Source organism: Lissotriton vulgaris, chromosome 5, assembly GCF_964263255.1.
Source record: "Lissotriton vulgaris chromosome 5, aLisVul1.2, whole genome shotgun sequence".
NCBI lineage: Eukaryota > Metazoa > Chordata > Amphibia > Caudata > Salamandridae > Lissotriton > Lissotriton vulgaris.
The window spans coordinates 800,111,679-800,126,087 of record NC_141693.1 but is presented as its reverse complement, the minus strand read 5'-3'; the positions used below and the strand labels follow the sequence as shown (position 1 = coordinate 800,126,087).

Below are 14,409 nucleotides of genomic sequence, written 5' to 3'. Positions count from 1 at the left end.
AGGAGCAGCACGCGCAGACGTAGGGAGATGGATCCACACACAACCCTGAGACCAAAAGCACGCAGAGAAAGGCCACTTACACCGCGAGATACAGAGCAGCGTAAATGACAAACAGCAACCAGAGTAGCATCGCGTCTGACATTAAAATAGTGTCCCTAAACGTCAAGGGGCTGAACAGCCCGGTGAAAAGGAGGAAGGTGCTAGAATACCTCAGGAAACTTAAAAGCGACATATATGTGCTCCAAGAAACGAGATTGGAAGTAGAAGATATAAAGCGCATAGGGGCCAGTTGGATAGGCGAGGTGCTGGGATCACCGGCACAGAATAAGAAGAATGGGGTAGTAACAATCACCAGCAAAAACTCCAAACTAGAAGTGGTAGACTCCCAAGCAGACACCCAAGGAAGAACGCTTGTAACATCTCTTAGAAGAGCGGGAGAGACATTCCATGTGGCAAACATATATGGTCCCAACAGCTAAGACAAACAATTCTGGGAGGGGGTAGGTGCACAACTATACACCCTACCGCTGGGGGATCTGGTGATCGTCGCAGGAGATATGAACCAAGTTCTTGACCCAGCGATTGACAAGCACCCACATAGACCAAGCCAATCAACAAGCAACCCCAACATCCTAAAGAACCTCTGCTCCAAACTAAGACTAAGAGACCCATGGCGCTTAAGCAACCCTGATGCCAGAGAATACACATTCTACTCCAACCCACACAACTCATACAGCCGAATAGACTACATTCTAATGTCAGAAACACACACCCACCTCATAGACCACACAGAGATAGGACCGAGAACAGTATCAGATCACTCGCACATAAGCCTAACCCTATCTGGCAAGCACAATGAAAGGCCAACCCGCAGATGGCGATCCAATGACAGTCTACTACAACACGCCTCAGCGAAAGCCGAGATAGAGAAGGCGATAAAAGAATATTTGCTAATGAATGACACACCAGAGACAAAAAGGGAAGTACTATGGGATGCCCTGAAGGCCACCATCCGGGGAACAGTCATGACAATCAAAGGCAGGTTGAACAAAGAAAGGAACAAGAGAATTGAAGACCCAGAGAAAGAGATTAAAAAGCTAGAGAACAGCCATATAGCCAGAATAGAAGATAAGAACACTCTCACGAACCTGACCAAACTGAAGTACGAACGTAACAGAATACTGAGTGAGAGAGCAGGTACCTGGATTAATAAATACAAATCTATTAACCTATGCACTGCAAACAAGGCAGGCAAAAACCTAGCATCCTATCTAAGGGGAAAACAGAAACACCACACGATAGGAGCCATCAAAGACAGACACAGCAAGTCCCAGACTACAAACAAAGAGATCCTAGAGGTCTTCAGAGACTTCTATGAAGGACTATACACCAAAGATGAAACGCTAAAGGAGGATGGAGGCAAAGAACTGCTAGAGACCATAACCACACCCACACTATCAGACCGAGAACGCGACATCCTAGAACTGACCATAACGGAGGATGAAATAGAGAAGGCCACAGCAAGCCTCAAAGACAATAAGGCACCGGGGCCAGATGGCTTCACAGCTGGCTTCTACAAGCAGTACCTACACAGACTCAAACCCACAATGAAACAGGTATTCACGGAATGTGTCCAGAGCGGACGCATGACACCCTCAATGGCTGAGGCAAACATAATTGTTATACCAAAGGAAGGGAAGGATACAACTGAGGTGAAGAATTTTAGACCGATCTCCCTCATAAATGTAGACTGCAAGATCTACGCAAAAATACTGGCCAATAGACTCAACGCATACCTACCCAAACTCATACACAACTCTCAAGTAGGTTACCACAAAAACCGCATGTCACACGACAACACGAGACTACTATGCCACATAATTAACCACTCCTCCCGAAGCAACAACGCAGCAGTCAAGATAGCCCTGGACGCAGAGAAAGCCTTCGATAGGGTTTCATGGCCTTTTTTAGATCAATGCATGGGGAAATTCGGGATAGGACCGGAATATAGGAAAATGGTGATGGCTCTATACGAGGACCCCAAAGCACGGGTGGTGGTCAACGGAGGCACATCGAACGTACTCAACCTGGGAAGGGGAACGAGACAAGGCTGCCCTCTCTCACTAGCCCTATTCCTATTAGCAATAGAACCGCTCCTCACGATGATCAGAACGAACGTGGATATTGTGGGGATACCAATAGGGGAAGAAACCTTCAAGCTAGCGGCATACGCGGATGACGTACTAATAGTCACAGAAGACCCAGAAAGATCCATTAAAGCACTGACTGACACCATTGATAAATACGCCCAGGTCTCGGGGTACAAACTCAACAAAGATAAATCGGAGTGCAAACCTTTAAACATCCACACAACAAGAACGGTATTAGGAACGTCTGGACTAACATGGCAACAGAAGCCCATAAAATATTTGAGTGTCCTCTTTGAGAGAGACCTAAGAACGACACTAGAACACAATGAACACGCAATAATCCAGAAAATTAAGGACAAAGTAGAAGGGTGGTCCCCCAAATACACAACATGGTGGGGAAGGGTAGAGGCGATAAAGATGATGCTCACACCGATGGTCAACTATATGCTAACCATGCTCCCACTGACTAACACAGAAGACTTCCACAAGAGACTAGACAAGATACTGAACAACTTCTTGTGGAGAGGGAAAAAACCCAGAATAAGCCTACACAAACTCAGGCTCTCAAAAGATCAGGGCGGCCTGAACATAACAAATTTCAAACGATTCCAGGTAGCATGCATAGCCAGACAGGGGCTACACTGGCTGGACCCAAGACAGGAATACACCCCAGCATAGCTAACACTTGAGCGCGGGCTACTAAAAGGCATGAACCCCATCACCCTCCTAACTGCCACACGACACCCAGTAGTGAAGGACAACCCTGTCCTGAAGAACACAAAGACTGCTCTCCTGAGTGTCGACAAACTACTGACAACAAGCATCAAGGGAGGTCAATTTGAATCCATCTGGCACAACCGCACTCTAAGATACAGAGATAAGGTTCTAGACATGCATGAATGGTACAGACACGGTATATCCACGGCCCATGACCTACAGAGCCAAGGCGTGAACACAACTTTCGACACTCTCAAGGAAACACACAACCTACAAAGCATAGAACTCTACAACTTCCTGAAAATCAAAGTGGCAATTAGGAAGGCAAAACTCAACAGCCAGACACCATCGCTCATACAACTTGCAGCCAGTCTCAACACATTAGGACACCAAGTAGCACACCTATACAAAGTCCTCCGCCCCAAACACACCAAACTCAACGATAAGGTCACAAACTTCTGGAGGACTTTGGCAGGGAAGAAACTAAGCGAGACCGAGAAAGCAGAGCTATGGAGATCAACCTCTAGGAAAAAGATAACAGCATTGCTAAATCAGACCAAATACTGGTTAGTGCATAAGGCATTCTGGACACCGGCCCGCCTGGCCACCTTGGGGATCAGAGAGAGTGATGCATGCTGGAATTGTGACAAAGGGAGGGGGGACTTAGAACACCTCCTGCTCAGCTGTCCTAAGATCAGGCAGTTCTGGGATAGAATTGGGAAGCTTATCAATGAAATCACAGGAGTAGCCATACACATAGATTTCCTAAGTCTAGTCCTGGGTTTTGCATCCCCGTCCATCACAACGACAGAAGACCGTGACCTCATTGACCTATTGTTGACGGCTGCAGTCAAAATAATCTTAAGCAACTGGAAGGACACTTCGAAAGCTGCGCCCGAGGCATGGCTCAACTGGGTCATGTTCCTAAGGGGGGCAGATAACATTACAGCGAAACACTCACCGAAAACCCACAGGCAGTCAAACATGTGGGGGCCCCTAGACCTCTACCTATCATTGCACAAACCCCCTTAGGCACAGAATCTAGACAACCATCAAGGGGCATACTCTGGGGATCCGCGCTCTAACAAATAGAAAACAATAAGCAAGGCTCCTCTCCTCTCTCATTTCCGACTTCTATACTTCCCTATCCTCTCTACCGCCCGGGGCGTGAACAAGGACACCCGCCAGGCATCGCAGAGGGGGAGGCAAAAGACAACGACAAGCAGGACTTGGAAAACGGACATTTGAACTACTCGAACTATCCGATCTATCGAACCATTGCAAAGACCGAACTATTGCAAAGACAAGGAAGGCTGATGGCCAACACTCTACACTCCCCCCGCGCCTTTTTCTTTCTTTCTTTTCTTTCTCTCTCTCCTTTCTCTCCCTCCACTCATGTATATTCCATGCTGCATGTAAATATTTATTTGTTATCCAATAAAAAATTACGGAAATCAAAAAATTAAAAAAATAATCTGCCTTGGACTTTTAAAAATGACATGCAGATATTCAGTGCACAAAAAAAAACACAAGGCACAAAATTAAAACAATGCTTTCCCCTATAATAAATCATGCTCTTTAAAAATGTTAAAACGTGCAAGTATGTAACTAATTTAGATTTTGTTTTACTTATTGAATGTGTTTTCTTAACTTACAATAATTATTAAACCTTTCTTTAGTAGTAGTGTTTAGTTTCTAATTAACTTAACTCAACATTTTAAAAAAATTGTGCAAGAGGAATTAGAGATAAATAGAATTAATGGCGTTCAGCTTGCTTGGAAGAAGCTTACTTTGACCTTGCAGATAATGGTAGAAATGTGCTGGGAAATAGAGATGCGCATAATGAACTCAGAAGCCTTCTTGATATTGTGTTAATTGCTGGAAGAATATTATTTTAGACAAGAGATAAATTCATGAACTGACTTAAAGCCTCATTTATTTACTGTAGGAATATAACGTGATGCCACAATTTGTTCTCTTGTTTCCTGTTTAAATATTAATTTTCTCTTGCAGGAAATGTAATGTGTTTAGTCAGAATAACATGGTTAGGAAATGAAGTCGTTTTAAATAAGTTTCAAATGGGCTGTAAGGACAAAGCAATAGCCAGTGTCTGATAATTAAGTGTGGACTGGAAGAAGGAGTAGATATGCCTATTGGAGAATGCTGGATTTCAATTAGAGAAGACAAGAACAGACCATGTTTTGTACCCATAAATGCCTTCCCCAGAGTAAAAAGCCTCAATCCCCATAGTTGGGCCCAGTAGCTTGTGCTTGCCCCATGACCCTTTGAAAGTTCTAACAACATTCATCATGATATGTAGTCTGATACTAATTTAAAGAAGCAAAAGTGTATTAAAGATTTTCTCAAATATCTTGCACTCAGTATTTATAATGAGTGTATGAAATGCAGCAATGTGACAAAATAAAAGAAGGTAAAAATTAAAAGAGTAAAAGTAAGCAGATTCATGAAGAATAAATACGTATGTGCGCGGTCAACTTTTATAGGGAATTAGCATGAGAGACACTGTGTAAAAAAAATGGCAGCCTAAGCATACTTGATTCAGTATATGTACCAAGTCTCCATTCACTTTCCATGTTTCTCTCCTGTATGTCATAGAGCCCCCCTGTCTAGTGGAGCTGGAGAAGATTGAGATCCAGGAAGCAGCCAAAAAGAAGCCAGGTATTTTTTTCGTTGTTATTGTTACTACCTTTGAGCATGAATGAGCCCTACAAAATATTGAGATAGTCTATTAATATGTCATTTTTGCAATATTTATTTTGACCGATTTCTAACAATTTTTTTTACAGTGGGCAGCTCATAAAACATAATTTAGGCAATGTGGGTTATGTGTATTCCATAAGTTCTTTTAGGGTCTCTACTGTATTTAATAAAGATATAACCCCTTTCAGTCTTTATGTTCCACCCATTCCCTAGCTTCATTGCTGGTGCATTCAGGTGCATTCACTCCTGTCTTCCCAGTCAGAGGGTTTTCTTCTTGTGTTTCCCATATCCCATCAGTCTCCTTCTCTTCTGTCATGCCATCACATAGCTCTTCCAAGAAAGCTCCTGAAATCAGAAATTCAACATTAAGACTGTGGGCCCGATTCACAAAGGCAAATTGAGAGAAAAATCTAACTATACGACTTTTGGTATTCACGGAGGTCATTTACGAGACCCTGGCGGTACTCTCCGGCTCAGGTCGTATTTAATGGGCCAGAATGCAATTTTAACAAAAAGGAACAATAGGAATGTGTGATAAATGGCAGAGGAGGTCATGAAAATTAGTTTGGGCAGGAAAAGGGTGTGGCCGGACACTACATTATATCCCAGAAAGGTTTGCTCCTTTGCATCATGGAACATGCAGTCCATAATTTGCGCTCCCCTCAGTGCTGACTGTAGTGTCAACACTACAGTCAACACTAAGGGAGTTGCGCTCCCCTTCTCCTCTGTAGATCACACTCCTAATTCAGTGGCTACTTGCATGTGTTTAGAAGTCAGGATTGGACTCTAGTAGTGTAATCCTCCTACTTTTGTGTTCCACTTCAGCTAAACTTTCCTTGCTGCTTTCATGTCTTCACATTTCCCTTCCTTATTCTTTCCAAATCTTGGTATCTTAACAGGGCTTTCTATGGCCCTGATTCCCAGTTGCACATTTCAGGTGGGGGGTACGATTTGCACGGCTTGAATTTATCACTTCAGCCAAAAATCCAGCTGTTTCTCATTAGCATGCATCTCTAAATCAGTCCCTCTATGTGTTAGTTCAAGGTTGAAACTAAGAGCCTAATTTAGAGCTCAGTGGATGTGGCCATATGCCAAAACATGGCAGGCGTCCCCTCAGTCCCCTTTAGAGTGCATAGACATCAATACACTCTAGCTAGTGTGGACAGGACATCTACTGCTTTGGGTGGATGTCCCTCATCTGCCTAAATCAACCCCTTTCTGGCACTTCATTTCTGTTGCCTATGGAAGATATTGTATACCTCCATTTCCTGAACAAGTATTCCAAAGCCAACTGCTTGTGAACATTTGCCGAGCTCTGAGATGCAATATTTTCTTTATTTGTTCAAATTACCATCTTTATGCTTACCTTTGTTTGGCTAATCCTTTCTTGATCCACAGACATTGCCTTTAAATACAATATTGAAACTATGCGTTCATTGGTGGTAATGACACTAAAGCAAAATAATAGGCAATGAAAAATGTATACAGAACAAACAACACATACACCTAGATTCACTATTGTTTACATAATAGAACAGTGGATGGAAAATTTCAGCACTGCGTTGTGAGTTGCGTGTTGCGTAAAGAGTTGCATGTTGATGACAGAGAAGCTGCGTAAAATGTGCGGTTTCACATATATTACACATCTGAGGTGTGGGAATATCATGCAATATTATGATTGTCCATTATTTGGACCTGGTTTCACCTGGCATTATGATTTCACAGGTAAACAAGTCATGGTATTTTAGGTGATTGGCCTAGCTTCAAAAGTAAGGTCTGCTTGCACTTGGCTCTCTGTGTTATGCCCACTTTGCACACATTAGCGGCAGTGGGGCGGGGGAAGGGGGTACACCTACCAAACGTAAAAAGGTGTCACCTTGCAGTGGAAAGTAGCTTTAGAATGTACTGCCATTTGCCCCACTGTGCCTCAGACAACATGGCTTGACATCATTACAAACGTCAGCATCAACCTAAAGTAGATTTGGAATATACATTATCACCATTAAGGCAAAGAGGACAAAAGGGCAAGTTGAAACCAGACAATAATTATATCTCATCCTTAGAAGGTAATATAAAGCACATTTCTGAATGTGCAAATCATAACTCCTTGATAAGGTAGTTTGTTATGTTTTAATGACGTTCAGCTTTCATGTTAATATCATGATATTTTTTAGTTTTGATTTTAAAAAAACCTGGTGCAAACTTTTTCTCCAAAACATGAAAGAGGTTTCATCAAAAAACACAGTTGTTCATGAATCTGCATTTAGGAGAGGAATGGTGATATTTTAAATATATCAAGCAGCTTCCACCTGAACTTTTGTGTGCATTGTACAGTGTACCTTGAATTGTACTCTGGCTTTTACTAGTCGCAAGAACAAAAATCTTAAAAGAAGGCATAGAAATGTTGCTTTCCGCGTACCTGCTATGGGACTGCCACACCACCAGTAACCCTGACACATTTGATACCTTGGGCTTAAAAATCCCAAAACTCGGGGAGGAGCTTCGCGGGCGACCAAGATGGCCGCGTAAGCTCGGAGCTCCGTGGACCGTCCGATCCACCGCAATTATCCTGCCTAGAATCCTGGTCCACGTTGGTGGCACTGTAAAGCTGGCGGCCTGCTGGGGCGGGGGCTGCAATCGGATCCCGAATCGGTGGCTCCTGCGCGAAGTTACGTCGAGCTGAACTCCGCTCCGTAACGGTGCCATTGTCTATCCGGACTTCGTCACTTCGCCACTTCGCTCGATCGTGCCGCAAGGGCCTTGCTTGCCACCTCCCTGGTGAAGACGCGGTGCTCTACCCCTGCCCTGGTCGACCTGATTGTCTTTCTGATCTGATTGACTCCTGGCTGTGGACCCTGACCTGCGACCACCGGTCCTTTGTTCTTGAGGACCCAACATGGCGGGCAGGGGCGATCCGGAGAGGGCATCAAATAGAGGAAGTCGGGGCAAACCGCAGACGCAGAACAACCGCATGGAGCGGTATGTCAATCTCAAATCGCCACCTGCGTCGGGTGCTGTCTCCAAGGGAACCCCAGTGACTGTCCCGCCGGACGGCTCGGATCCTACCCTGGTCGACATTATGGGCGCCATCACCAGCCTCCGTACTGACGGACAACACCAACACGAGGTTCTGTCCCACAAGGTGGATTCCATGGCCATTGATATTGCTCTAATCAGAACTGACTTGGGGAAGACAAATGACTGTGTGAGAGCACTGGACATTATGACCACTAGTCTGACCTCGGATGTCTCTGAACTACAAACGGAGGTCCGGAACTTGAGAGCGACCGCCGATCAGTTCTCTAAACGGCTGGAGGACTTTGAGGGGCGAGCCAGGCGGCAGAACGTCCGCATAGTGGGGGTTCCGGAAGGGTCCGAGGATGGCGCAGCGGACCTTTTTGTGGAGGAACTGGTTAAGACACATCTGGCGCCCTCAGGGCTGAGCAACTTCTTTTCGGTGGAACGTGCCCACCGTGTGCCCGGTGGTCCGCCTAAAACAGGGGCGATGCCGCGACCCATTGTGGCGCGCCTTCTTAACTTCAGAGATCGGGATGCGATCCTCCAGGCGTCCAGATCGCAAGGGCCACTACAATATCAGAACGCGGAGGTTCATTTTTACCCGGACTTCACCAGGCTGGTGCAACGCCAAAGACTGAGCTACGCGGGGGTCAAGAGACGCCTCAGAGATATGGGTCTCAAATACTCTATGCAATTCCCTGAGAAGCTCCGCGTGGAATTCAAGGGCCGTGCCTACTTCTTTGATTACCCGGACAACGTGAGCGAGTGGCTGGACACTGTCACACCAGAACGGGAGGAGTGTGAGGAAGATGTTGGAGGAGCCTCGGGCGGAGCGGAGCGGCAGGAATGAACTGGGAGCCGGGGCTACCCCTGCCTCGAAGGACCGTCGGACTACTGTTTTGGTGTGATTATTCTCTCCTTTCTTTTGAAGGTGGGTGGCGGGACGATTCCACGGGGATTCCTTCCTCCTCTGGGTCTTCGGTAGAGTAGTTAATGGGGCGACAGGCACACTGCAAGTTGGGGGGGCTTTCTAGTCTAACGCAGGGGTGCAGGGTGGGGGGTTGGTTGGGTACATTTTTGGTTTGTGTTTTGTTTCCTTTTTTCTCCTTTTTGTGGCACACGGACAATGGCGATCCTGGACTTTTCCTGATGCAAGTGTCTTTGGGTGATGGGTGGGGTGGGTGGTGGAGGGATGAGGGGTAGGGTGTTGAAAATTCTCAGTTGGAATGTTAACGGGTTGGGTGATCGTATCAAGAGAGGGGTGGTTATTCAACTGGTTAAGCGGCACATGCCGGATGTTGTACTTCTTCAAGAAACGCACTTGGTGGGCAATGCCTGTAAAGCCCTGAATCGCAAAGGTTATAAAATGGTGGCTCATTCGGGGTTCTCTTCCGGCTCCAGGGGGGCGGGGATTCTTGTGCGCGCATCCCTTCCCTTAGAGATAGGGACCACCATGATAGACGATAGGGGGAGGTACGCAGCCGTATCCGGGAGATGGGAAGGGCGTTCCCTCACGCTGTTGTCCGTGTACGTCCCTCCAGGGCTTCAATCTAGTACTTTCCAGGACCTTGGTGTTGCCATTTTGTCTATGCCGGCTGGTCGTCTGATTGTGGGGGGTGACTTTAATGCGGTTTGCTCTGGCCTCCTCGACCGCCAACCGCCTCGCGACCTGAGTGGACCACAGATGTGGTTGCCGTCCTTCCTTGACTCTACTGGGCTGGTGGACACGTGGCGGCTTTTGCACCCCACGCTTCGTCAATTTTCTTTTTTGTCGGGTGCGCACGGAAGTCTCTCGCGCCTGGACTATGTTCTCACGCTGGCCTCGGATGCCCTAGCTGTGTCGGAGGCCCGCTTCCTTGCCCGAGGCATTTCCGATCATTCCCCGTTATGGGTCTCTTTCGACTTTGGCGTGACTCTGTCGGACCGCCCGGCAGCGATCAATCCCTGGTATTTTCGAGATTTTAAGACCCGTACCCTTTTGGCCAAATCTATTGACCTATATTTTTCCGAAAATGTGGGCTCGGTGGAGTCGGCCGTTACACTGTGGAAAGCTTTTAAGACGGTGCTCCGTGGTGAGGCCCAGGCACTCATCGCGGCCACCCGCCGGGATAGAGACTCGGCCATGCTGGCCATTGAGCAGGAGGTGCTACACCTCGAGGCCCAGCTGCGCTCCGATTCGGACCCCCTGGCCCTCCATACTCTTTCGCTGAAACAAGCAGAGTACCATGACTTGGCCACTAATGCCGCCCTTGTTCTCGCCAAAAAACAGCAAGGCCGCATCTATGATGTGGGCGATAAGGCCGGGAAACTGTTGGCTTGGCTCGACAGAAGGGAGATGGCCAGCCGAGTGGTGCCGGAACTCCTCGGAAATGACGGTGCGCTTCTCACAGACCCCAGCGCCATTGTTGACTCTTTCGCGGACTACTTCCGTGGTATCTATGAGTCTGTCTCGGAGTTCTCGGAGGCGGATAACACGACCTTCCTCGCTGACATAGACCTGCCCAGTCTCTCCGAGGAAGAGAGGGAGGACCTGGATAGGGACATTACGGCGGACGAGATCGACCTTGCGATTCGCTCCCTTAACTCGGGCAAGGCCTCTGGGCCCAATGGTATTCCGGTGGAACTATACAAAATCCGATCGGATGCGGTTTCCCCGCATCTCCGCAAGATGTTCCTTGAATCCTTTGAGAGAGGCTCCCTTCCCCTGGACCAGCGTCTTGCTACCATCGTGGTCATCCACAAGGAGGGCAAACCACGGGACGTCTGTCGCTCCTACCGTCCCATTTCCCTCCTTAACGTGGAACCTAAGATCCTTGCCAAACTCCTGGCTAATCGGTTGGTTGGAGTGATTAGTGACCTTGTCCACCCCGATCAATCGGGATTCATCCCACACCGCAACACTGCCCTGAACCTGCGTCGCCTCCACGGGGTTATGGCCCGGGCCCACACTCTTAAAGACCCGGCGGTGTTGGCGTCCCTGGATGCTACCATGGCCTTTGATTCACTGGAATGGTCTTATTTATGGGCGGTTCTGGCTAAACTTGGGTTCGGTCCGATCTTCATTGGCTGGGTGAAACTCCTCTATGCGGACCCGATGGCCAATGTGACGGTCAATGGTCGCCTGTCGGCACCCTTCCCCCTGCGCCGTGGCACCAGACAGGGTTGCCCCTTGTCCCCCCTGTTGTTTGCCCTGGCTCTCGAACCCCTAGCGGCGAGGTTACGGTCCCATCCCGATTTGAGAGGTATCGAATGGGCCCCCGGATTTGAGGACAGGGTCTCCCTCTACGCGGATGACATACTGTTGTACATGTCTTCGCCGGGTAGTTCCCTTATTGTGGCCTGTGATGTCATCAAACTATTTGGGCGATACTCCGGCCTGGTTATTAACTGGGCTAAGTCTTCCCTCTATGTCCTTAAAGGGGATACCCCGCGCCTCCCGGGGGGCTGCGGTATCCAGATCGCTTCGCGAGGCTTCAAATATCTGGGTATATACATATCCGGTAATGCCAAGCTCAGGTATGATAACAATCTGCTCCCTCCACTTCAGCGGCTGCGGCGTGACGTCGATAGCTGGCGCCACCTGCCGCTTTCCCTCCTGGGCCGCGCTGCTCTTTTTAAGATGATGGCTCTTCCCAGGTTCCTCTATGCACTACAGAATTCGCAAGACCCTGTCCCTGCCCGCTACTTTCGCGACGTTGACGGCCTTCTCCGTAATCTCCTCTGGGAGGGTCGCCCTCGCGTGGCCCTCCACAAACTCACGCTCCCCTGGTATGATGGGGGCATAGCTCTCCCCGACGTGCGCCGGTACTATTGGTCGTCCCAGCTCGCTGCCCTGAACCATGGATTCTACGGCCCAGTGGAGAACCCTGGATACGCCATGGACAGATGGCTGATGGGAGGCGGTAATTACTACCGTGCCCTATACTCCAAGTCCCTTGACCGCAAACTGACGGGCCCCACTCTAACGGCGGTTCGTATCTGGAAGGCAGTTACCAAGGCGCAGGGATGGCGGGGCAGACTCACGAGGTTCACTCCCCTCTTTGATTCCGACATCCTGGGTAGACTGTGGCACACCAAAGGCTTTGACAAGTGGGACCTCATTGGCATCAGCAGGGTTGAGGATGTGATTGCAAGGGGCGTGATTAAGACCTTCCCCCAGTTACAGGCTGAATATCAGCTGGGCGCGACGGAGTTCTTCCGCTATGCACAGCTGAGACATGCGCTGCTTTCGGCCTCCCCGCCGGATGGCGCCATTCCTGAAAGTTCCCCGCTGGAGGATAGGATCCTGGATGGGCATGTGCCAGACAGTGCGATTTCCCTCTCGTACAAGAAACTGATAAATGCACGCACAGACCTCCTCCTTGGCCTGAGAGAGCAGTGGGTAGCGGATGGCCTTGAGCTGGACGACGAGGATTGGCAGAGTGCGGTTTCCTCTCCTAAGGAGGTTGCCATCTCTTCCCGTCTCCGCCTTGTGCAGTTTAAGATCCTCCACCGGGTATACGTGACTGGGCCCCGATTGATGCGCATGGGTTTCTCCTCTGATGGGCTCTGCCGCAGGGGGTGTGGGGCTCCTGCCACCTTCCTACATATCCTCTGGGATTGCCCGGTGATCGCCTCCTATTGGAGGAGGATCCACCGCGTGATGGCGGAGGTTACTGGCGTGGCCTCCCATGCGGAGGCCCGTCGGTGCCTCCTAAATGTTTGGGAACCGTCCGACCATAATGTTGCACAGACTAGGTGGGTCACCCTTGGGAACATGGTGGCGAAGAGGGACATAGCTCAGCGGTGGGGTGCGACTGCGGCCCCTCTACTGGTGCAGTGGAAGGCCAACATGGACTGGTGTATGGTTCGAGAGAAGACGGTCTATGTAGCCAGGGGGAGGCCGCAGAACTGGACGAAAGTCTGGGGAGCATGGAATGAATATAGGGGGGATATTTGCCAACCACCTGAACCAATTGACCTACAGGAGGCTGCGTTCCCCTGACCTGTGACGCCAACTGAACTTCGAAGTGCTTCTTCCTCCTGATGCCCTCCCCCACCTCCCTCCGTCCTATCCTGAACTTTTCCTTTCTTGATTGTATTCCTGCCCTATTCCCTACCCATCCCCGACACACAGCGACAAGCTCTACGTACTGCCACTTTCGCGCCCACGGGCGCCAGTTGTTGTTTTTCTATAATAAAAATTAACCTTTGATGATTATGTTCCTACTGTTGAACGCTAATGCCCTCCTTTGCTTTTGCTGCCTTGCCTCCGGGATGTTAGGCTAAATAGCTGTGTTTTCTGATTCCGAATAAAGGTTTTCAAAAAATTAAAAAAAAAAAAAAAAAATCCCAAAACTCTTCATCATGGGCCACTGCCCAGAAGATCATGTAATAGCTTGGCACCCTACTGTTGCTATTTTACTGCTTCTTACAAATTTTTCTGTCCCAAAGGTCATCCTTTGCTTATTTCTCACTGTAGTCACAGAAACCTGCTGAACAGGCTTAGCCACATGTGCTCTTTTTAGGGTATGGATGTTTATATTTTCAAGTTACCTTAACATCACATCATAAAAATATTTGTGACATTCACTACTAAACCATAGCAAGAGTTTAGATGGCACATTTTCCTGGCAGACTTTGCTGTAGGACCTACTCATGCCATGTAAAACGTAATGGAAGCTTTAATTTAGTAAGATTAAGTTACTGTATGATATTAAAACTGAATTAACAGGGCCACATTTATGAAAAGTAACGCATCGCTCCGTGAAAACAGCGATGCGTCACTTTTCATTGCGCCCTCCTTGGGACACCAATGATGCGT

The 14,409-nt window shown here is 48.2% G+C and overlaps 1 protein-coding gene across 1 annotated transcript in view; it reads left to right on the top strand.

Moving 5' to 3' along the window:
* Positions 1–14,409, top strand: part of SPOCK2 (SPARC (osteonectin), cwcv and kazal like domains proteoglycan 2) — a 436,862-nt gene that overhangs the window by 396,632 nt on the left and 25,821 nt on the right. Inside the window, exon 8 of the mRNA XM_086922271.1 lies at positions 5,484–5,546. Coding sequence (XP_086778397.1) covers positions 5,484–5,546 — 63 coding nt within the window. The remainder of the gene's footprint in view (positions 1–5,483; positions 5,547–14,409) is intronic.